The following is a 25,662-nucleotide window of genomic DNA, read 5'->3' as shown; positions in this document are numbered from 1 at the left end:
GCCCGCGGGTGGTTTTATTTGGCTCCCAAGTTTTCGAAGCAAAATAATAATAAAATATATATATTTTTTTTTTATAATTCCCAAGTATTCCCACGCATAATAGTGAGACAAGTAATCGTGTACAAATGTGAGCAAGGTTTGAAATTATTATGTTTTAGTGAAATATTATCTGTTTAGGCTTCTTGGGGTCAATTTGCAGTCTAAAAAGGATTTGTAATTCGACCCGCGGCTGAATCTAGTTGATGATCCCGGAAATAAAGTGTTACTAAGAAATAAAAAGAAGGCTGCTCTGCTTGGCTTTGACAACCATCACATTTCACCCATAGCTTCTCTTTCCTGGTTGGTTTTGCCAGAAGCCGTGGATCTGAGTTTCTGGCCTGCAGCGATACAGGGAAAGTGGTGCTCTACAAGCTTTAAGACTAATTAAAAGCCATTGAACAGCTGCAATTATGAAGAGAGAGTGGCAGTTGGGATGGGATCAGCCCTACAGGGATCTGTCTGGCTGCCTTTCAGCCCTAAAGTATGCCTTGGGCTGCCTTTCAGTCTGTCTGCCTGGACTGCCTTTCAGTCCTACAGTAAAGACTGCCTGCCTGGGCTGCCTTTCAGCCCTACAGTAGCTGTCTGCCTGGACTGCCTTTCAGTCCTACAGTAGCTGTCTGCCTGGGCTGCCTTTCAGTCCTACAGTAGCTGTCTGCCTGGGCTGCCTTTCAGTCCTACAGTAGCTGTCTGCCTGGGCTGCCTTTCAGTCCTACAGTAGCTGTCTGCCTGGGCTGCCTTTCAGTCCTACAGTAGCTGTCTGCCTGGGCTGCCTTTCAGTCCTACAGTAGCTGTCTGCCTGGGCTGCCAGTAGCTGTCAGTCCTCACAGTAGCTGTCTGCCTGGGCTGCCTTTCAGTCCTACAGTAGCTGTCTGCCTGGGCTGCCTTTCAGTCCTACAGTAGCTGTCTGCCTGCCTTTCAGTCCTACAGTAGCTGTCTGCCTGGACTGCCTTTCAGTCCTACAGTAGCTGTCTGTCTGGGCTGCCTTTCAGTCCTACAGTAGCTGTCTGCCTGGGCTGCCTTTCAGCCCTAAACAACTGTCTGCCTGGGCTGCCTTTCAGTCCTACAGTAGCTGTCTGCCTGGGCTGCCTTTCAGTCCTACAGTAGCTGTCTGTCTGGGCTGCCTTTCAGTTCAGTCCAGTACAGTCCTACAGTAGCTGTCTGCCTGGGATGCCTTTCAGTCCTACAGTAGCTGTCTGCCTGGGCTGCCTTTCAGTCCTACAGTAGCTGTCTGTCTGGGCTGCCTTTCAGTCCTACAGTAGCTGTCTGTCTGGGCTGCCTTTCAGTCCTACAGTAGCTGTCTGTCTGGGCTGCCTTTCAGTCCTACAGTAGCTGTCTGCCTGGGCTGCCTTTCAGTCCTACAGTAGCTGTCTGTCTGGGCTGCCTTTCAGTCCTACAGTAGCTGTCTGCCTGGGCTGCCTTTCAGTCCTACAGTAGCTGTCTGCCTGGGCTGCCTTTCAGCCCTACATAAACTGTCTGTCTGCCTTTCAGTCCTACAGTAGCTGTCTGTCTGGGCTGCCTTTCAGTCCTACAGTCAGTCCTACAGTAGCTGCTGTCTGTCTGGGCTGCCTTTCAGTCCTACAGTAGCTGTCTGTCTGGGCTGCCTTTCAGTCCTACAGTAGCTGTCTGTCTGGGCTGCCTTTCAGTCCTACAGTAGCTGTCTGTCAGGGCTGCCTTTCAGTCCTACAGTAGCTGTCTGTCAGGGCTGCCTTTCAGTCCTACAGTAGCTGTCTGCCTGGGCTGCCTTTCAGTCCTACAGTAGGCTGTCTGCCTGGGCTGCCTTTCAGCCCTACAGTAGCTGTCTGCCTGGGCTGCCTTTCAGCCCTACTAGCTGTCTGCCTGCTGCCTTTCAGCCCTACAGTAGCTGTCTGCCTGGGCTGCCTTTCAGTCCTACAGTCGGGCTGCCTTTCAGTCCTACAGTAGGCTGTCTGCCTGGGCTGCCTTTCAGTCCTACAGTAGCTGTCTGCCTGGGCTGCCTTTCAGCCCTACAGTAGCTGTCTGCCTGGGCTGCCTTTCAGCCCTACAGTAGCTGTCTGCCTGGGCTGCCTTTCAGTCCTACAGTAGCTGTCTGCCTGGGCTGCCTTTCAGTCCTACAGTCGGGCTGCCTTTCAGTCCTACAGTAGCTGTCTGCCTGGGCTGCCTTTCAGCCCTACAGAGCAGACTAGAGACAGGCCGGCAGACAGAGACATGCCTACTAGAACCTAGAGGCCTACTAGACTCGTGTCCTTTCCTCTCTAACACAAACATCTCCCAGCTTCAATCTCTACAGGCCCTATCATACTGCTTCACACACATACAATTTCACATACTGTAAATACTGCAGTGGCACACATTCTCTCTCACACACACACACACACACACACACACACACACACACACACACACACACACACACACACACACACACACACACACACACACACACACACACACACACACACACACACACACACACACACACACACACACACACACACACACACACACACACACACACACACACACACACACACACACACACAAACACTTTCAGTCACATCTTAGTAACACAAAGTCATGCCCTGTGAGATTCTGAACAAGAAAGTTGTGAAATACAGGAAGTGAATGGACATTAGGATACAACACTATAATTAGAACAACATTGAGTTAGAAACAGAAAGTATAAATGTACTACAGATATAGGATTTGAATTTGATCACCCTGTTGTTGCAGGAAATTTCCTGAGCAGCAAGGAAATGCAAACTTGTAGTGCATTCAAGGTTTAAAAGGTTTAAAAGGATTTATGTTTGTAATTTCCACATGAAAATGTCAGACTTGATTTGCCCTAAGTAAAAATGTATCAACCCTTACAAAAATGTCCATTAATTATAATCCACCCAATAACTCACATTTCCTGTTGCTGCAGGACAATTTTGCTGCTGTGAGAAACTGGTCAAATTAAGATCCTACATCTTTATGACTATTTGTCATATCCATACACAAAGCTGGTTAAATGTAGAAAAGAAACAGAACATTCATTGAAATAATACATTCCTACACATTCAGTTTTAATTCTGCAGGTTATCCACATTACCATTGTGAGACTAGTTCCAATACCAGCTATAACATGTTAGCAAAGCACTACTCAGGGTTCCATCCTCATGTTGCAGCCATGTTGAGTCAATCCAAGCAAAGATAGATGAGACTGGTTTGGGCGGGGTGGGGCGAGGTACAGGGTTGGGAGGGGTCCAGGGTGGGCTGGGGTGGGGAAGTGTACCCCCATTGGAGGACGTTGACACCATCAGGAGTTGGTAGGTCCTGTTCTCCTCCTCGGTCGTCTGTCCTCACAATACAGGCTGTTCAGATGACGGGGTGACTCTCTCGCTCTCTTTCTCCTTCTCTTTACTTTGTGTCCCATCCGTCACATCCTGACAGGAGGAAAGAAAACACAAGCCCAGTCATTCCTCCATCCATCTATTCACAGCCCATCCAGTCACTCACTCCGTCTGTATGACAACAAGTCATTGAGATGTCAGAGTGCAGGCAGGGCCGGGACCCGGCCACACACTGTAATTAACACACAGACTGAAGGAGCCAAAGTCTGCATTCCAAATGGCACCCTATTACCCTTATTGTGGGCTACTCTGGACCAGGGCCCATAGGTATCAGGTCAAATGGGGCGCGCTACATGGGGAATAGGGTGCCATTTGGGAAACATCTAATGAGCCAATCAGAGACTATGGCTATGAAAAGGCAAGCATACTGCAGAGTAATGTCTGCTGAGTTTAAATGCCAACAGGATGGGATAATTCAACTGTATTTCTGACTAAGGAAGAGAACTGCTGACCAGAGAGGCAGCAGTTACAGAAAAGTGGGTGGTGGCAACACCACGTAGGTCTATGAAGGAGATGGTTAAGTATTGTTGTATGGTGACAGGACAATCAAGGAGCTACAGGGAGGTATGCAGACTCATATAAGTGAGTTATGTTATTTAAGTGTGTGTGTGTGTGTCTGTGTGCCTGTTTCCGCTTAAGTGTGTCTGCGACCGACCTCCAGAGGAGTGACTCCACCCTGTTGATGATGTCAGCTAGGTCAAAGGGCAGAGGCATGCTGGGGTCGTCGTCAGCCCAAAACGGCCGGTCCACGGGGGCCTCTTCTGGGGGCAGGGTCTGGGCCAGGCTGGAATGGCACCTGGGGGGACAGACAAGGACAGGAAATAACAGGACAGGTCAGACACTCCTCTGGACATAAATCACCTCCTATACAGACGCCACCATCATTACACATTGTTACACAGAAGCAATGTAAATCAACAGTGGTGGTTCACGGTATAACAAAGAAAATGAGACCTGTATCTGACTGATAGTGAGTTTGAGCAGATCACACAATAATGGGAGGTAATTGTTGGGTGAGTGTGGAGTGTGTTTTCTGTAAACACACAGGGAGGACCAATGTGTGTTGTGTGTTTTCTGTAAACACACAGGGAGGACCAATGTGTGTTGTGTGTTTTCTGTAAACACACAGGGAGGACCAATGTGTGTTGTGTGTTTTCTGTAAACACACAGGGAGGACCAATGTGTGTTGTGTGTTTTCTGTAAACACACAGGGAGGACCAATGTGTGTTTGACCAGGAGGCAGTGGGCTTGTGTTTCCTCTCCTGTTCTCTTTATGACTTCCAATAGACTGGTCCCTACTAGACCCTGCAGGGTGTGTGTGTGTGTGTGTGTGAGTGGGGGGGGGGGTAGGTATGTGATCTGTTTGAGAGGTGAGAGCCAGGAATCTTTTGTATGTAGCCCTACATGGGTGTGTGATCTGTGTGTTGTGGTTTAAACCGTCAATATGATGACAAAGCAACAGTATCCTCAGTGATTAATGCTCCAGTCATTTTCACACAGCCAGATGGTTTCTCTGAAAAGCCCTCTCCTTTCATCCAGTCAGAACAAGAGACAGATAGAGAAACAGCCCTCTGATGTTATTACATGGTGTTTCTACAGTCTCTACATTACAGTGCCTTGCGAAAGTATTCGGCCCCCTTGAACTTTGCGACCTTTTGCCACATTTCAGGCTTCAAACATAAAGATATAAAACTGTATTTTTTTGTGAAGAATCAACAACAAGTGGGCCACAATCATGAAGTGGAACGACATTTATTGGATATTTCAAACTTTTTTAACAAACAAAAACGGAAAAATTGGGCGTGCAAAATTATTCAGCCCCCTTAAGTTAATACTTTGTAGCGCCACCTTTTGCTGCGATTACAGCTGTAAGTCGCTTGGGGTATGTCTCTATCAGTTTTGCACATCGAGAGACTGAATTTTTTTCCCATTCCTCCTTGCAAAACAGCAAGAGCTCAGTGAGGTTGGATGGAGATCATTTGTGAACAGCAGTTTTCAGTTCTTTCCACAGATTCTCGATTGGATTCAGGTCTGGACTTTGACTTGGCCATTCTAACACCTGGATATGTTTATTTTTGAACCATTCCATTGTAGATTTTGCTTTATGTTTGGATCATTGTCTTGTTGGAAGACAAATCTCCGTCCCAGTCTCAGGTCTTTTGCAGACTCCATCAGGTTTTCTTCCAGAATGGTCCTGTATTTGGCTCCATCCATCTTCCCATCAATTTTAACCATCTTCCCTGTCCCTGCTGAAGAAAAGCAGGCCCAAACCATGATGCTGCCAGCAAAATGTTTGACAGTGGGGATGGTGTGTTCAGGTTGATGAGCTGTGTTGCTTTTACGCCAAACATAACCTTTTGCATTGTTGCCAAAAAGTTCAATTTTGGTTTCATCTGACCAGAGCACCTTCTTCCACATGTTTGGTGTGTCTCCCAGGTGGCTTGTGGCAAACTTTAAACGACACTTTTTATGGATATCTTTAAGAAATGGCTTTCTTCTTGCCACTCTTCCATAAAGGCCAGATTTGTGCAATATACGACTAATTGTTGTCCTATGGACAGAGTCTCCCACCTCAGCTGTAGATCTCTGCAGTTCATCCAGAGTGATCATGGGCCTCTTGGCTGCATCTCTGATCAGTCTTCTCCTTGTATGAGCTGAAAGTTTAGAGGGACGGCCAGGTCTTGGTAGATTTGCAGTGGTCTGATACTCCTTCCATTTCAATATTATCGCTTGCACAGTGCTCCTTGGGATGTTTAAAGCTTGGGAAATCTTTTTGTATCCAAATCCGGCTTTAAACTTCTTCACAACAGTATCTCGGACCTGCCTGGTGTGTTCCTTGTTCTTCATGATGCTCTCTGCGCTTTTAACGGACCTCTGAGACTATCACAGTGCAGGTGCATTTATACGGAGACTTGATTACACACAGGTGGATTGTATTTATTATCATTAGTCATTTAGGTCAACATTGGATCATTCAAAGATCCTCACTGAACTTCTGGAGAGAGTTTGCTGCACTGAAAGTAAAGGGGCTGAATAATTTTACATGCCCAATTTTTCAGTTTTTGATTTGTTTAAAAAGTTTGAAACATCCAATAAATGTCGTTCCACTCCATGATTGTGTCCCACTTGTTGTTGATTCTTCACAAAAAAATACAGTTTTATATCTCTATGTTTGAAGCCTGAAATGTGGCAAAAGGTCGCAAAGTTCAAGGGGGCCGAATACTTTCGCAAGGCACTGTATATGATTAATGGATTATGACTTCTACTGCTTCCACCACCTAGTCTGTTGGATCAAAATGGATACCAAAGCATCACGGTATGAGACGTCTCAGTAGGAATCAGTATTGTATTTACACAGGTGACTTGGTGGCAGTCTGGACTGTCAATGTAAATCTGTCTTCCATAGTGACAGATGAAGCTGACCTCTGACCTGGAAGTGAAGGAGGGGAAAGGTGGGAGGGGCCAGTGGTGGTGGGGGGTTGTGGTCAAAGTGTGTGTGTGTGTCACAGTTACTCCTTACTTCACTATCTCCTCCTCCTCCTTCTGAAAAAGAAGCTGGTTGGTGTCTGACTCCCTGACACCCTACCTCCCCATCCCTACCCCAGGCATCCTGCTTCCCCCTGCCTCCCCACCCCCCTACAGTCTCTGGGGTCCCTAACAGGGAGGTGTGTGTTATGGATGTGACGGGGAGGTCGTTAATGTGGCCAGGGAACAGGCAGTCCAGGCCATCCCTGCCTCAATTGGCCGTTCTATATTTCAACCAAGGGCCACTTAATGCTGGAGTAGTTGTTCAGCTAAGTGGTACCATTCAGCTGTGGTCTAACCCTCTGATAGGTAGTGCATTACACCAAGAGGACGCTATTAACATACACCATCCACATATATCTTCCAGGCCTCAGATCAGGGGCCTGATAATAGAATGTGTTAACATGCTCTAAGTACCATTATGTAGCAGATGACTTGATAAATAATAGGATCAGCTGACCTTGGGGCTGCGTGACAAGACATGGGTCTAAATGTTCTCATGATTTATTTAGGGGCAGAATTACAGGAAGCGCCACTTCAGAGAGAGGACGACAGACACGCCAGGCATACATATAGAACTGGATGAAGAGAGACACAGACACACAGAGAATAGAGGGACGCCTCACACGCACACGTTCTGCTGACATCAGCGGACCGACACCAAAGGCCATGGGAACACAGTGCCGTTTGAGTTTGAGAGTGAATGAACTATTCATGTTAGACTGGTACAATAGAAAACACTGGCCTCTTTCCGGCTGTCCTGAACGAGGATATGAAGATGGACCATGTAAATATGTGGTGAAGTTCATTATGTGGTAATACTGTACTCATCTGACAGAGAATCTAACCGGATTAAACTGGAGAGGTCTGTTTAACCAGAGATGCAGTAGTTATGAGGATGAGAGTTGTGTCAAATATAATAGAGGCAAGGACATTCAACCCACTACCTCCAATAGCTGCATATACCACACCTTCACTTAACTGATGGAATGAAATGGAATGAAATCATTCAATATCTAGTCTGGTACCTTAAACTCTCATAGAAATGCATTGTGAGCCACAGCACTATACACATTCTCACAAATCACCACTTTCCCCTGGGAAAACAGCACCTTAAAGGTAAGGTCAAAGACAAAGAGGAGGGAGAGCGGGATGGAGAAAGAGAGGCAGAGCTAGAGGACTAGGGGTGTGTTTGTGAGTCTACAGTGTTCCAACGGATTAACCCTAGACAGATATGGGCTAACTATCCCATCTGGTGCTCTCTCGCCCACTCGCTCAGGAGAGATTGGCAATACAATCACTCATTTCAATTTGCCCTGAAACCCTATAGCCCGGCAGGCCTGCTCAAATAGTATGCTAATGTGAAAGGAATCTGAGCTTCTATCGCCTTTTATTCCACAGAGGCCTTCCATAGTGCAGCCACACACTGCACTTGAACTGTTCTGTCTGCCTGCCTCCTAAAAGGCACCCTATTCCCCATATAGTGCACTACTTTTGATCAGAGTCCTTTAGCCCTGGTTCAAAGTAGTGCACTAAATAGTGAATAGGATGCCATTTGGGCCGCAGGGTCTGTGGCAAGGAGGGGGCTATAGGGCTCTAGCTGGCGGAGAAGCTCACCATAGGACCCAGGCTCCGGCCCCACACTGCTCTGCTCAAACTAACCACTTTAGCTAAAGTGAGTGTTAATTATGGACAGGCAAAGCAGTCAATAAAAGGTTAATGTAAAAGTCAAAGGATAAATTCCTTTAAGCATTGCATCATTCCACCATCTCCGCGACCGACACGGTGCTCGCAGGTCTCTCCTAATCAATACGTTTTACTGTAATGCGCTCCCCATCGATTTCCCCGTGGCTCAGCCCTCCCTCCTCAGCCCACTCACTGCCCTGCCTGGTAAAGAAAGGAGAGAGAGAGGGAGAGAGAGAGAGGGAGAGAGAGGGAGAGAGAGAGGGAGAGAAAGAGAGGGGGAAGAAAAATAAATCCATTGCTGCAAGTAAATAAAATGATTAACCTCTCTCTCTCTCTCTTCTTCCTCCTCTTCCTCCTCCTCCTCCCTCCTCCCCCCCCTCCTCCTCCCTCCCCCTCCCTCCCCCCTCCCCCCCCCCCCCCCTCCCCCCCTCCTCCTCCTCCCTCCTCCTCCTCCCCTCCCCCTCCTCCCCCTCCTCCCCCTCCCCTCCCCCCCCTCCCCCTCCCCCTCCCCCTCCCCCTCCCCCTCCCCCCCCCCCCCTCCTCCTCCTCCCTCCTCCTCCCCCTCCTCCCCCCTCCTCCCCCCTCCCCCTCCTCCTCCCCCCCTCCCTCCTCCTCCCCCCCCCTCCTCCCCTCCCCTCCCCCTCCTCCCCCTCCTCCCCCCCTCCTCCCTCCTCCTCCCCCTCCCCTCCCCCCCTCCCCCTCCCCCCTCCTCCCCCTCCCCCTCCTCCTCCTCCCCCCCCCTCCCCCCCTTCCTCCTCCTCCTCCCCCCTCCCCCTCCTCCTCCTCCTCCCCCCGGCTGGTCCCGATCAGGAACCCTCCATCTCTCCACTAGCCATGTAATTGTGCTGAGTCCAATCCTGCCACCAGGGCCATACATTAAAAGCCTCTCTGCTCTTAACAGGATGGACAGCCGCCTAATAGACAACGTCAGTGCTTCCGACTCATGCAATTACACTGATAAATGCCACGATTGTGTCAGGCCAAGTGGAAAAAAGCAGGCTAACATAGATAGCAGACAACACTTATTGTGTTATTGCTACAGGAGATCATTTGTAACCACACATGGGAGTAAATGGAGACTGTTTGATAAAGACATTATGTACGGAATAGGTAGGGTGGGGTTGCTGCCTGATGGAAATGCCTTTTAAGGAGATGGGTTGTGATATCTCTCTTTGTGTGTGTGTGTGTGTGTGTGTGTGTGTGTGAGAGCCTCAGTTCACCTGGTTCCTCATTTTCTCCCCTACACCCACAGTTCAGTCCTTTAGAACTCTGCAGGTGTGAAGTTTTACGGCCTTGCCAGCGAAGCCACAGACCAGAGAATGCAATCAAACAAGTCATGCAGAAACAGGCATGTGTCTCATAAATTCAGACTAGCCGCCGAAGGTGATGTACGCAATCATGTTGCCCAGGATGACAGCGGTTCAGCGGGCATGTCTCGCCTGTACCTGTACACATCTCTGTCTTGTGTAAGAGTCAGTGGAACTGTGTAAGGAGGGGTCTGTGTGGAGTGTACTATACTGTAAGGTTCAGTGGTAACTGTGTGGAGTCATGTACTACACTGTAAGGTTGTGTAGTATACTGTGGAGTCATGTACTATACTGTAAGGTTCAGGGGTAACTGTGTGGAGTCATGTACTATACTGTAAGGTTCAGGGGTAACTGTGTGGAGTCATGTACTATACTGTAAGGTTCAGGGGTAACTGTGTGGAGTCATGTACTATACTGTAAGGTTCAGTGGTAACTGTGTGGAGTCATGTACTATACTGTAAGGTTCAGTGGTAACTGTGTAGAGTCATGTACTATACTGTAAGGTTCAGGTTCAGGGGTAACTGTGTGGAGGTAACTGTAAGGTTGTGTAGAGTCATGTACTATACTGTAAGGTTCAGGGGTAACTGTGTAGAGTCATGTACTATACTGTAAGGTTCAGGGTAACTGTGTAGAGTCATGTACTATACTGTAAGGTTCAGGGGTAACTGTAAGGTTCAGGGGTAACTGTGTAGAGTCATGTACTATACTGTAAGGTTCAGGGGTAACTGTGTGGAGTCATGTACTATACAGGGGTAAGGTTCTGTAAGGGGGTAACTGTGTGGAGTCATGTACTATACTGTAAGGTTCAGGGTAACTGTGTGGAGTCATGTACTATACTGTAAGGTTCAGGGGTAACTGTGTGGAGTCATGTACTATACTGTAAGGTTCAGGGGTAACTGTGTGGAGTCACTGTAAGGTTCATGTACTATACTGGGTAACTGTGTGGAGTCATGTACTATACTGTACTATCTCTGTCTGTGTACATGTACTATACTGTAAGGTTCAGGGGTAACTGTGTGGAGTCATGTACTATACTGTAAGGTTCAGGGTAACTGTGTGGAGTCATGTACTATACTGTAAGGTTCAGTGGTAACTGTGTGGAGTCATGTACTATACTGTAAGGTTCAGGGGTAACTGTGTGGAGTCATGTACTATACTGTAAGGTTCAGCGGGGGTAACTGTGTGGAGTCATGTACTATACTGTAAGGTTCAGGGGTAACTGTGTGGAGTCATGTACTATACTGTAAGGTTCATGTCTCGGGTGCACACAACTGTGTGGAGTCATGTACTATACTGTAAGGTTCAGGGGTAACTGTGTGGAGTCATGTACTATACTGTAAGGTTCCTGGTAACTGTGTGGAGTCATGTACTATACTGTAAGGTTCAGGGGTAACTGTGTGGAGTCATGTACTATACTGTAAGTCATGTACTATACTGTAAGGTTCAGGGGTAACTGTGTGGAGTCATGTAACTGTGTGGAGTCATGTACTATACTGTAAGGTTCAGGGGTAACTGTGTGGAGTCTATACTGTAAGGTTCAGGGGTACTGTGTAGAGTCTATACTGTAAGGTTCAGTGGTAACTGTGGAGTCATGTACTATACTGTAAGGTTCAGGGTAACTGTGGAGTCATGTACTATACTGTAAGGTTCAGGGGTAACTGTGTAGAGTCATGTACTATCAGGGGGTAACTGTGTGGAGTCATGTACTATACTGTAAGGTTCAGGGGTAACTGTGTGGATGTCTATACTGTAAGGTTCAGGGTAACTGTGTGGAGTCATGTACTATACTGTAAGGTTCAGGGGTAACTGTGTGGAGGTACTATACTGTAAGGTTCAGTGGTAACTGTGTAGAGTCATGTACTATACTGTAAGGTTCAGGGGTAACTGTGTGGAGTCATGTACTATACTGTAAGGGTAACTGTGTGGAGTCATGTACTATACTGTAAGGTTCAGGGGTAACTGTGTGGAGTCATGTACTATACTGTAAGGTTCAGGGGTAACTGTGTGGAGTCATGTACTATACTGTAAGGTTCAGTGGTAACTGTGTGGAGTCATGTACTATACTGTAAGGTTCAGTGGTAACTGTGTGGAGTCATGTACTATACTGTAAGGTTTAGGGGTAACTGTGTGGAGTCATGTACTATACTGTAAGGTTCAGGGGTAACTGTGTGGAGTCATGTACTATACTGTAAGGTTCAGGGGTAACTGTGTGGAGTCATGTACTATACTGTAAGGTTCAGTGGTAACTGTGTGGAGTCATGTACTATACTGTAAGGTTCAGTGGTAACTGTGTAGAGTCATGTACTATACTGTAAGGTTCAGGGGTAACTGTGTAGAGTCATGTACTATACTGTAAGGTTCAGGGGTAACTGTGTAGAGGCATGTACTATACTGTAAGGTTCAGGGGTAACTGTGTAGAGTCATGTACTATACTGTAAGGTTCAGTGGTAACTGTGTGGAGTCATGTACTATACTGTAAGGTTCAGGGGTAACTGTGTAGAGTCATGTACTATACTGTAAGGTTCAGGGGTAACTGTGTGGAGTCATGTACTATACTGTAAGGTTCAGGGGTAACTGTGTAGAGTCATGTACTATACTGTAAGGTTCAGTGGTAACTGTGTGGAGTCATGTACTATACTGTAAGGTTTAGTGAGGCTGCCTGTGCTCTTTAATTTGCCCACAGGCCTCGTGGGGTCAAGCCCCACAGTGGTAGGTACAGCAGAGCGTGGGTAGGGCAACGTCCCAACAGCTTCCTCAGGATCAATCCACTGACCACTATTGTCTGCAGACAGACTGTGCTGACTGTGCTCTCCGTGAGTATATGAGGTGGGTGACTGTGGAGGAGAGGAATAGGGGGAGCGGGCGGGGCATCCAATGCGTGACATATGTTCCTTTCATTTTGACTCCTTTTAAACAGCCCCTGCTAATAAAACTAACATCTGATCCCTCTAATTAATGGCTGTGGAAAACACGCAAATGCCTTTTGGTCGGGAGCAGGACACACACACACACACCCCCCCCCCTCCCAGGGTGGTGCTGCTTGTAACAATGAGTGAGCTACCTTTGGGTGGGACGCCCCGCCACCCCACCACAGCCAGACTCAGACCCTGTGAGGTCCCCTTCCATCCAGCTACAGTCTGTTGTGCGTCTGCTCATTAAACCACATGAAACAAATAGGAGACTTTGTTATTTGACTTTATTCGAGCCTGCAGGACTCCTACATGACAGCAGTGGGAACACAGGACCTGTAGGTCTGGGCTGTGGCACGTACAACCACATCATGTGCACTTCTGCTCTCCGCAATACTCCTGTGCTGCATGATTCAATAACTAGGTGAATGAGGCATTGATAAAAAGCAGGGCTCATCAGAGCAGAGCACACCAAGTCTCACACCGAGGTTGTTTGATGTGGGCTGGCTAGGTGGGTTGTTGAGTGTCTGGAGCCTCCACCAACCAGATGCAAAACACACAAGCAGCAAGGTAGTCGCTAAATATCTTTTATAATTGGGGCCATAAAACACAATTGCAGTCTGGACTTGCAAAGGAGGAGCCAGGCAAACTGCTGCTGTTGCTCTCAAACCAGGTGGATGTCCATTAGTCGTTTAACAGCGTGACAAATTATCCAACACCACAGCCCTACTCTGCTACAACTCTCCTCTCTTACCTTGGGCTATGGGATGGAATGCAGCCTAATGCCAACATTTACAAGCAGACAACGTTTGTTCAAATGCAATCAGGGTGTAAAGACAAACAGATAGAGGTTCTGTCCACTGCTTCTGGCCGTGTGTTCTTCCCACAGGGGCGGGTCATTGGTCATCCCCTAAGGCTGTGTGTGGGTGTGTGTTCCAAGAGGGATGAAGAGGGCCTCCAAGCCACCTGTGAGAGCTCCATAGCATCGACTAATGCAGCTGGTTCAGGTCGGAGACCTCAAACTGTAAACAAACTTTTACTCTGGCCATTTCAAGCCATAACGACGACAGCCATGAAGACACCATGGCTAAGACTCAACAGGGACCAATGTCTCAACATGCCAACACAGCCCCCATAATGCAATATTATTCCATACATGAGGCCAAATACCAGAGTGAAGCATTTTGATATAGTGAGGGAAAACTAATTAGAGTTGGTTTAAAGAGAAATGTGAGTTTTTCACAGTGACTGTGTTTATTTATACAGCCCAGGAGAGAAAACTGAGCAATAAGAGTCTTGATGGAGAGGGTAAAGAGGTTACGAGCCTGTCAGTGTTTGCAGTTTTTCACAGCCCAGCGGTTGAAGGCCATAAATCTGCTCTGGGATCAGGAAGAGGGTTACTGTGGGGCTGGGAGCCGTAACTCTTTATTTGTGGTGGAACGGCGCACAGTTGCTGTGAAAACTTGTTGTTCCGTGAACGTTCCTGTAAAACGATCATTCCACCACCACCACCTCTCTTCCACCCTCCACCCCCCTCAACCTTACCCCTGGCTCCCCACCCTGCTAGCGCCTTCTGGGCATCATGCAGAGAGAGAGAGAGCAATAAGAGAAGATGATGGATGAGGCCTGCCTCGACAGCTATACAGCCTCTCCCCCGACTGACACCTGACCATGGTCACATGATAAGGTCACCGGAGACTCGCACAATTCCCACCTGTCTGCAGGTGACAATGGCAGGGTCAACCTGGGTTGGCTAATCATAGGTATTGTGCCTCAGATTGCCTGTTACAAGCCATTCTGCTAGCTACGGGGGATGTAGTGTTAAATATCTGAGGCCTTTATGGTGTTAAACTGTGGGACAGGAGCTTTAAACTGTTGTACAATAGGTATTAGGTTTCAGATAGATGGAGTACATTAACCTGGTTTGAAAAGAGAGAGAAAAGAGATTAGAGGAAGAGACACGACAAATCAACATGTCACATCTTCTTGTACTGCTACAGTTAAAGGTTCGCATTGAGACATCACTTCCTGTGTGACCTCACTGAATGATGTCAGTGAGGCTCCTCCCTCATCGGCACATCTTCATATGTAGCTTTTAAAAGGAGATGTAAATTTAAAGTGCAGAACCAGAGAGATTAGGGAAACACCCTCAAACAATGTGAAACCACAGAGCCATTTAAAGACCCAGACGTGTCATTAACATAATGCTGGGGTAATCTAGCAGTGATGATTTCATTGTGGAGGTGTATTGGAAAGAAATATAACATGGAATGTTGCATGGAAAAGGAGGAGAGGAGAGGGGGGAAGACAGAAGAAGAGACAAGAGAAAAGACACTTGGTAGTCTTCCCTGACATGAATGTTTATTTCCTTTCCATCTGTTAACCCACTTTAAAGATTGTCAAATTAAAATGTTTTAACTTACAAGAAGCATTTTCCCATAGACATGAGTGGCTTCTGTAAACAAAGTGGAAAATGTCCCACAGGTCTCCAGTACTTTCTCCCAGCCAGAGAACACTGTGTTTTGTTAAGTGTGGGTGTGTGTGGGTGTGTGTGTGTGGGTGTGTGTGTCAGAGGAGTGTGTTGTTGCCAGGTGTTTAGCCTTCTGAGTCACCTGGTCCTCCTGCTGTGTGAACATGGGTTTTGTTTCACCCTATTAAGTAAATACTGTAATTAAAGGGCACGGCATTTAAAACGCTGCCGTGAAAAGACTGAAACAGAAAGAGAGCAATTTGTTTAGAGGAGCAGGAAGGTAGGCCAGGGCCTGAGGCTTTCAGCACTGAGCAGGGTGCAAGAGTGTACCGCACGGCACAGCACAGCAGCCTAGGAAACACAATGCAACGGAGGGGGTGAGTGTGTGTATGTCAGAAAGTGTGTGAAAATGAATATGTCTAATATGTGGTATTGTGTGTTTGAACATGTGTGTATAAGGGTGTGAAGAAGAGAAATACTGTTTGTGTTCAAACAGGTACAAAACGCCACAGTGGATCAAGAACTAATACAAAGAGCTATACAAACATGCGGTTGACCTGTAGTCTAATAGAATGAATATTCACGCCCAGTGATATCAGAGAAAGAACATATTGTGTTTCAGTACACCCAGCCCTTTGTCTACTACACCAACAAAGCAATGCCCATGTCAATATTAAAACATAACCTGACTGTTTAATGTTCCTATATGTAAAGTATGTCTTCTCTGAGAATACCACTGGCCTGTTTTAAAGGTCTCTTAAAGGTAAAGTAACAAACGTTAACTTCCCATTCAGAACAATGGCGGCTAAATGAAGACTAGAGCCATACGCCAGTAGAGAACAGAGATGGATTACACTGTAGGAATAAGGGATACAGTCTCCCATTCATCTCCTTTCACTCTCAACCCCCCAAAAAAACTGCCCACCTGCTCTTGTCTCTCCACTCCCTATTTCACTGAGGATGTGCCCCTGACTCTGGAACTTAAACCACTGATCCAAGGTCAGCTGTGATTAGGAGAGGGGATAACCCAGTACTGAGACTCATAGACACCCAGCTGGCCACACAGAGAAACAGGTCCAAAATCAGACCAATGCAGCTCTGGGTAACTGTTACCACAACATCATTCATCCAGATCCTTACTCTATCCAGAGTCAAGCAAGGCATCTGACACCAGCAGTGAGGCCTAACTTTGGATCAGGCAGCTGAGGAGCAGGACAAACACAGCTCAGGCAGCTGACTGGTCGAAGCAACACACACACTTACACACGCAGATGGATGATGGGTACAGATGGAGCATCATTGGCCCTCTGGCTGCAGTTCTCAGTGAGCTGTATTTAGGCCCAGCTTTGATGGTGGGTAAACAGGACATAGGGGCTGGGGCAGAGAGGAGAGAGGAGAGGGGTTGAAGAAAGAGAGGAAAGGATGATGGCGGAGAGACTAAGAGAGGTTGGGAGAGGCAGGAGAGGAAGAGGGCTAGGAGAGGAGAGTGGAGTGGAAGGGGGAGGGGCTAGCTCTCTGGCCACATGGGGATCCAAACATTCTCAGTACAACATCAACATGTCACTGTCCATTCACCCCCCTGCAATCCCCTGCAGCCCCCAGCCTGTATGGCTGATTGAGGCAACTAGCCGCCCAGCAGAAACTTCAGCTTTCATTCCGCCTGACTTCCGCTGTCCGCCTCGCAGGAGAAAGAGAGACAGAGACAAAGAGAGAGAGACAGAAAGAAAGAAGCTGTGAATACAGGAAGAGACAGAAAATCATTGAGAACCTTGCCTTGTTTAATATTTGATGAGTTGGGAGGCTTTGCCTCTGGTTAAATCAGAACAGAGAGAGAGAGAGAGTCTGAACCAACAGAGGTTGAGATAAACAGACTGAGCCCAGACAACACACACACACTCCAAACATATTTGTCCCCGTAATTAGTTGCTGTCCTCTCTGCTCATGTCGCAGGTGAAGCTGTTGTCAGCCATATCACAGAGGGAGGCTCGCCAGCACTTCTCCTAGATGGCGGCCATTTTGTTTCAACTGGGCATTCTGTCGCTGCTAATAATTTCTCATCCTGAGAGGGGCAGCTTTGCATATGTCTGGCTCTAAGACACGGCAAACACAATACGATGCAGTTGATGTACTTTTGAAGGAAAAGCTAGCAAACATTGGTGTAGCACACTGTCATAAACCACTACACTGCCTTCTCTGTACAGTGGCTAAACATGCTAAGATGCTTTGTAGAACCAGTTCACTTATTTTGATGAGGGGGAAGTTGCTATACTGTCGTCTCCACCCAGAGCCTTATTGTTTTAGCATACCTCCATACCTGTTCTCCACCAAGAGGCTTATTGTTTAGGCATACCTCCACACCTGTTCTCCACCCAGAGCCTTGTTGTTTAAGCATACCTCCATACCTGTTCTCCACCAAGAGCCTTATTGTTTTAGCATACCTCCACACCTGTTCTCCACCCTGGGCCTTATTGTTTTAGCATACCTCCACACCTGTTCTCCACCAAGAGCCATATTGTTTTAGCATACCTCCATACCTATTCTCCACCCAGAGCCTTATTGTTTTAGCATGCCTCCATACCTATTCTCCACCCAGAGCCTTATTGTTTTAGCATACCTCCATACCTATTCTCCACCCAGAGCCTTATTGTTTTAGCATGCCTCCATACCTATTCTCCACCCAGAGCCTTATTGTTTTAGCATGCCTCCATACCTATTCTCCACCCAGAGCCTTATTGTTTTAGCATACCTCCATACCTATTCTCCACCCAGAGCCTTATTGTTTTAGCATACCTCCATACCTATTCTCCACCCAGAGCCTTATTGTTTTAGCATACCTCCATACCTATTCTCCACCCAGAGCCTTATTGTTTTAGCATACCTCCATACCTATTCTCCACCCAGAGCCTTATTGTTTTAGCATACCTCCATACCTATTCTCCACCCAGAGCCTTATTGTTTTAGCATGCCTCCATACCTATTCTCCACCCAGAGCCTTATTGTTTTAGCATACCTCCATACCTATTCTCCACCCAGAGCCTTATTGTTTTAGCATACCTCCATACCTATTCTCCACCCAGAGCCTTATTGTTTTAGCATACCTCCATACCTATTCTCCACCCAGAGCCTTATTGTTTTAGCATACCTCCATACCTATTCTCCACCCAGAGCCTTATTGTTTTAGCATGCCTCCATACCTATTCTCCACCCAGAGCCTTATTGTTTTAGCATGCCTCCTACCTATTCTCCACCCAGAGCCTTATTGTTTTAGCATACCTCCATACCTATTCTCCACCCAGAGCCTTATTGTTTTAGCATACCTCCATACCTATTCTCCACCCAGAGCCTTATTGTTTTAGCATACCTCAACACCTGTTCTCCACCCTGGGCCTTATTGTTTTAGCATACCTTTACACCTGTTCTCCACTCGGGTGACTCAATGACAAAATGTTATTGCTTTAATAAAAATAAAAAACAGATTACAACACCTCAGTCGTTTAGAAGGAAATGTCCTTTATTTAGATACACGTGTCTGGTTGGCAACTTTTCCCCTTCTGTGAAACACATTGGGTTATGTTACAGAACGAGCTGAGCAGCACAGTAGACACACTGTGTGTGTGTGTGTATATATATATCTCAGTGTCTTATCTAGCACCTGTGACAGCTCTGACTCAAAGACACCCAGGGACTGAACCAACTAACACTGGGGACAAAAATGTGCCACAGCAGCAGTGGCTTCTGGGGGTTCATACACTACACCCATCTGTCATTAGATTACAAATGAGCACACACACACACGCGCACACACAGAACCGTGAGCGAACTGCCTTGTGTTAAGCTCATGGGGAGTAACGTTGGCTCCATTTATCTCTCTCTCTCCCAGTTCCCTACATACACAGATCACATGTGCCAACACACCACGACAATCCCAGGCTCTTGTGAATTAATCTACGTTAAGCTTGAATTAACATAGACATACATCCTGCTCTGCAGGATCCTCGGATTCAGGCCCTGGATTGATTTATGCCCCATGTGAGTTCCTCACAGCGAGCAGACCTGTCACACGCTGTTGTGTCAAAGGCTAACGGCTCTGTGACTTATGTCTTCCTGTAGCCTGGGGATATGACAATAGAGCACTGTGCCATGGAGGATACTGTAGGTAGGGCTGGGTTCTAACAGGGTGACAGTGAGGATACCGGCGCCACCTAATGGCTGAGACGCACCTGGTGCCAGGTGTGGGCATAGGAGGAGGCACAGGGGCAGAGAGAGAGAGAAAAAGAGAGAGCGAGAGAGAGAGAGTTAGCCAGCAAACACTGTCAGTCACCTGATCAATTGTACCACTGCATGGCGCCTGTGTCCGTCTGTGTCCTCACCTCAGTCCACTCCAGCCCCACACAAACACACGCTAGGCTAGGAGGTGAAAAGAGGGGTATTTAACACACCAGCTAACCTGCAGACAGACTTTATCAGTTGGACAAATCAATAGGGCTGTCTGAGAGCAGAGGTGTGTCCTGCATGGTGCTGGAGGGGAGCTGCAGGGGTTAACTCTGGCTTCCTGCCCCCCCGGATCTCCACCCCAGCCCCCCTGACCTCCATCCCAGGCCCCCGGCCCCCTCCTGGGGCCACTGTACCCGTCTCCTCTCCCCCCATCGATTCTGCCTCAGCACCCAGTATAGTCCACTACAGCCTCCCACCCACACGGCAGAACAACAGCCTCATCAACTCTGAGTGGTGTAGACACTGTTTCCAGTCCACAGGGAGAGAGGAAGAGCACACAGAAAACAGGACCCACGTTCCGAAATGTAACTGTATAGACACACAAATGTTTATACTGTGTCCTGTGGGTTCAGACTGCCTGATTCCCCAGTACATACAGCACAGAGCATGTTCCTGCTACAAATGGCTTTCTCATGTCGTGGTCTTACTCACTGGGACCCAGGGTACCTGCCTGCACACAAAGGACAGGAGAGCAGTTGCTGCACACTGCAGCAACTGTCTCTCTGACATTCACCTGACAGGCATTTCTCCCGAACTCTGAGGATTTAATGCTCTAAAAAACAGGAGACAACCCCCCCTTCCCCCTCTCACTGTTACCTACTTACCTTCAATAACGGTTAACATCACAAGACAGGAGATATGGAGGTGGAGAGGGGGTAACACCGTCCTGTACAATGCGCCACGTCTCTGTCTGGTAGCTGGTTCTGTTCTGACATTTGGGGCCATGGGGACCGTGTGAAAGAGCATATGTTCACAGACAGAGAGAAACTACACACACACAGCAGAACACACACACACAAACACAGCGGAACAGAACATACATAGGCGTTGGCGTCTTCCACGGCCCCTGGGCTTCCACTAGCCCCCAGGACAGGTACAATCCATCCCAGACAACCTAATGCGCACACACACACACACACACACACACACACACACACACACACACACACACACACACACACACACACACACACACACACACACACACACACACACACACACACACACACACACACACACACACACACACACACACACACACACACACACACACACACACACACACACACACACACACACACAGAGAGAGAGAGAGAGGGCTAGTGAACTGCAAGTGAACGACCCGATCTGACCTTCAGAGACTATTCTTCTACCTTGGAGCTGATACCAGGGGAGGGATGTCTAGTTTCTTCATAGGGCAACTTCCTCCATCTCATCAAAACCATGACTGACAAGATGTTCAATGCCTCTTGGCAGCAAACAACACTGCAGAGCTGATTTAAAAGTACAATGGGGTGGAGGGAGATTTCAGGGGTTAAACTAAGAGATGGGAAGTGAGCTAGAGCCAGAGGAGAGAGCAGGGAAAGAAAAGAGAGAATAGAAGAGAGGGAAAGAAAAGAAGAGAGGCGAAGAATCGGTTTCCACCAAGGACTGCAGGCATAGTTATGGAAATGGGTGGCTGGCAGCTTCCTCTGCTAACTGTAAACAGGATCTTGGTAAGGCATATAGCCTCCAGCCAGGCCCGGGGAGCCTGGCACCATTACAGTGCAACACCTCACTGCTCCTATTCCTCTCCCCGTCCATACCTTTCTCTCCCCCACCCCCTCTCTCTCTCTGTCTCTCCCCCTCCCTCCCTCTCTCTCTCTCTCCCAAACCTGCCCAGGCTTCAGTATTTAGTAATTCATGAATAGTGGGGCGGAACCGGCCCGCACACATCCTGACACCAAATAAATGACATGTTCCCATGTCTCCTCCACCAAACAACAAAGAGCCTCTTTTGGTTCCCTAAAGAGACACCCACAGAAGTAGCGTTGAGTATTTGTTGTAGTTGTCTAGTCACACCTCGCAGATGTTGCAACACTTGGTACTGGGCTATATAAATCAGGGAGAAACAGGGTGTCTCTCGTTGTGTAATAGCTAGAGAACATTTATTACGGGTAATTACTAGGTGAACACTGTTGGGTTTAGTAAGATGTCACACTTTGGCACTGCCAGTATTGGGTTTTCCAGGCTGCAGATGGGGATACAGCACCACAGAGGGTTCTGATATTGGGCCCAAACACCAGCCCGAGCTTTCACTCAGTGCCCTGTGACTGCCAAGGCCAAGGCTAGCATTATAAGGGTACACATTTCCCTCGATAGCTTGAATAAGACATATGGTAAGACCAGTCATATAGCACTCCTCAACTGTAACCACTTCTGTTCTCTCCTTTCCTTTGAGAGCAGCTTCCTCTCTCAGATCCTTTCCGTTGAGAGCAGCTTCCTCTCTCAAATCCTTTGAGAGTAGCTCCTCCCTCAGATCCTTTCCTTTGACAGTAGCTTTGTCGCATAGATCCTTTCCCTTGAGCGGAGCTTCCTCTCTCAGATTATTTCCTTTGAGAGCAGCTTCCACTTTCAGATCCTTTCGGTTGAGAGCAGCTTCCTCTCTCAGATCCTTTCCTTTGACAGTAGCTTCCGCTCTCAGATCCTTTCCTTTGAGAGTAGATTTCTCTCTCAGATCCTTTCCTATGAGAGTAGCTTCCTCTCTCAGATCCTTTCCTTTGAGAATAGCTTCCTCTCTCAGATCCTTTCCTTTGAGAGTAGCTTCCTCTCTCAGATCCTTTCCATTGAGAATAGCTTCCTCTCTCAGATCCTTTCCTTTGAGAGTAGCTTCCTCTATCAGACCCTTTCCTTTGAGAGTAGCTTCCTCTTTCAGATCATTTCCTTTGATAGAAGCTTCCACTCTCAGATCCTTTCCTTTCAGAGCAGCTTATCTCTCAGATCTTTTCCTTTAACAGTAGCTTCCTCGCATAGATCCTTTCATTTGACAGTAGCTTCCTCTCTCAGATCTTTTGAGAGTAGCTCCCTCCCTCCCGTAGATCCTTTCCTTTGACAGTAGCTTTGTCGCATAGATACTTTCCCTTGAGAGTAGCTTCCTCTCTCAGATTATTTCCTTTGAGAGCAGCTTCCACTCTCAGATCCTTTCCTTTGAGAGTAGTTTCCTCTTTCAGATCCTTTCCTTTGACAGTAGCTTTGTCGCAAAGATCCTTTCCTTTGAGAGTAGCTTAGTCTCTCAGATCATTTCCTTTGAGAGCAGCTTCCTCTCTCAGATCCTTTCCTTTGACAGCAGCTTCCTCTCTCAGATCCTTTCCTTTGACAGTAGCTTCCTCTCTCAGATCCTTTCCTTTGAGAGTAGCTTCCTCTCAAATCCTTTCCTTTGACAGTAGCTTCCTCTTTCAGATCATATCCATTGAGAGCAGCTTCCTCTCAAATCCTTTCCTTTGACAGTAGCTTCCTCTTTCAGATCATATCCATTGAGAGCAGCTTCCTCTATTAGATCCTTTCCTTAGAGCAGCTTCCTCTATTAGATCCTTTCCATTGAGAAAAGCTTCCTCTCTCAGATCATTTTATTTGAGAGTATCTTAGATCCTTTCCTTTGGGAGTAGTTTCTTCTCTCAGATCCTTTCCTTTGACAATAGCTTCCTCTCTCAGATCCTTTGGGAGTAGTTTCTTCTCTCAGATCCTTTCCTTTGAGAGTAACTCCCTCTCTCAGATCCTTTCCTTTGACTGTAGCTTCCTCTCTCAGATCCTTTCCTTTGAGAGTAGCTTCCTATCTCAGATCCTTTCCTTTGAGAGTAGCTCCCTTTCTCAGATCCTTTCCATTGACAGTAGCTTTGTCGCACAGATCCTTTCCTTTGAGAGTAGCTTCCTCTCTCAGATCCTTTCATTTGACAGTAGCTTCGTCGCATAGATCCTTTCCTTTGAGAGTAGCTCCCTCTCCCAGATCCTTTCCTTTGACTGTAGCTTCCTCTCTCAGATCCTTTCCTTTGAGAGCAGATTCCTCAGATGCTTTCCTTTGAGAATAGCGTAGTCTCTCAGATCCTTTCTTTTGAAAGTCGCTTCCTCTCTCAGATCCTTTCCATTGAGAGTAGCTTAGATCCCTTGGGAGTAGTTTCCTCTCTCAGATCCTTTCCTTTGAGAGTAGCTCCCTCTCTCAGATCCTTTGCTTTGACAGTAGCCTCGAAGCATAGATCCTTTCGTTTGAGAGCAGCTTACCTCTCTCAAATCCTTGCCACTGAGAATAGCTTCCTCTCTCAGATCATTTCCTTTGAGAGTCGCTTCCTCTCTGAGATCCTTTCCTTTGAGAGTAGCGTACTCTCTCAGATCTGTTTATTTGAAAGTAGCTTCCTCTCTCCGATCCTTTCCTTTGAGAGTAGCTTTCTCTCTCAGATCCTATCCTTTGACAGTAGCTTCCTCTCCCAGATCCTTTCCTTTGAGAGCAGCTTCCTCTCTCAGATCCTTTCCATTGAGAATAGCTTCCTCTCTCAGATCCTTTCCATTGAGAATAGCTTCCTCTCAGATCCTTTCCTTTGAGTAGCTTCCTCTCTCAGATCCTTTCCTTTGAAAGTCGCTTCCTCTCTCAGATCCTTTCCTTTCAGAGTAGCTTCCTCCCTCAGATCCTTTTTTTTGACAGTAGCTTCCTCTGTCAGATACTTTCCTTTGAGAGCAGCTTCCACTCTCAGATCCTTTCCTTTGTGAGTAGCTTCCTCTCTCAAATCCTTTCCTTTGAGAGCAACTTCCTCTCTCAGATCCTTTCCTTTGAGAGTAGCTTCCTCTCTCAGATCCTTTCATTTGAGAGTAGCTTAGATCCTTTCCTCTGGGAGTAGTTTCCTCTTTCAGATCCGTTCCTTTAACAGTAGCTTCCTCGCATAGATCCTTTCCTTTGAGAGTAGCTTCCTCTCTCAGATCGTTTCAATTGAGTAGCTTCCTCTCTCCTTTAACAGTCTCTCAGCATCCTTTCCTTTGAGAGCAGCTTTGTCTAGTTCAGATCCTTTCTTTGACAGTAGCTTCTCTTTCAGATCCTTTCATTTGAGAGCAGCTTCCTCTCTCAGATCCTTTCATTTGAGAGCAACTTCCTCTCTCAGATCCTTTCATTTGAGAGCAGCTTCCTCTCTCAGATCCTTTCATTTGAGAGCAGCTTCCTCTCTCAGATCCTTTCATTTGAGAGCAGCTTCCTCTCTCAGATCCTTTCATTTGAGAGCAACTTCCTCTCTCAGATCCTTTCCTTTGACAGTAGCTTCCTCACATAGACCCCTTCCTTTGAGAGTAGCTTCCTCTCTCAGATCCTTTCCATTGAGAAAAGCTTCCCCTCTCAGATCCTTTCCTTTGAGAGTAGCTCCCTCTCTCAGATCATTTCCTTTGACAGTAGCGTTGGCGCATAGATCCTTTCCATTGACAGTAGCTTCCTCTCTCAGATCCTTTCCTTTAAGAGTAGCTTAGATCCTTTCCTTTGGGAGTTGCTTCCTCTCTCAGATCCTTTCCTTTGAGAGTAGCTTAGATCCTTTCCTTTGAGAGTAGTTTCCTCTCTCAGATCCTTTCCTTTGAGAGAAGCTCCCTCTCTCAGATCCTTTCCTTTGACAGTAGCTTCGTCGCATAGATCCTTTCCTTTGAGAGTAGCTCCCTCTCTCAGATCCTTTCCTTTAACAGTGCTTTGTCGCATTTATCCTTTCCTTTGAGAGTAGCTTCCTCTCTCAGATCATTTCCTTTGAGAGCAGCTTCCTCTTTCAGATCCTATCCTTTGAGAGCAGCTTCCTCTCTCAGATCCTATCCTTTGATAGTAGCTTCCTCTCTCAGATCCTTTCCTTTGAGAGTAGCTTCAGATCCTTTCCTTTGAGAGCAGCTTCCTCTTTCAGATCCTATCCTTTGAGAGCAGCTTCCTCTCTCAGATCCTTTCCTTTGAGAGTAGCTTCCTCTATCAGATCCTTTCCTTTGAGAGCAGCTTCCTTTCTCAGATCCTTTCCTTTGAGAGTAGCTTCCTCTCTCAGATCCTTTCCTTTGAGAGCAGCTTCCTCTCTCAGATCCTTTCATCTGAGAATCGCTTC

At 47.1% G+C, this 25,662-nt stretch overlaps 1 protein-coding gene across 1 annotated transcript in view; it reads right to left on the bottom strand.

Moving 5' to 3' along the window:
• Positions 1 to 1,884: 1,884 nt before the first annotated feature.
• LOC135551175 (alpha-ketoglutarate-dependent dioxygenase FTO-like) overlaps positions 1,885 to 25,662 on the bottom strand; it is a 189,983-nt gene continuing 166,205 nt past the window's right edge. Inside the window, exons 9-10 of the mRNA XM_064982540.1 lie at positions 4,066 to 4,206; positions 1,885 to 3,443 (exon numbers count right to left, since the gene is read on the bottom strand). Coding sequence (XP_064838612.1) covers positions 3,437 to 3,443; positions 4,066 to 4,206 — 148 coding nt within the window. The 3' untranslated portion in view covers positions 1,885 to 3,436. The remainder of the gene's footprint in view (positions 3,444 to 4,065; positions 4,207 to 25,662) is intronic.

This window comes from Oncorhynchus masou, chromosome 1, assembly GCF_036934945.1.
Source record: "Oncorhynchus masou masou isolate Uvic2021 chromosome 1, UVic_Omas_1.1, whole genome shotgun sequence".
Lineage (NCBI taxonomy): Eukaryota > Metazoa > Chordata > Actinopteri > Salmoniformes > Salmonidae > Oncorhynchus > Oncorhynchus masou.
This window is presented reverse-complemented; position numbering and strand designations above follow the sequence as displayed.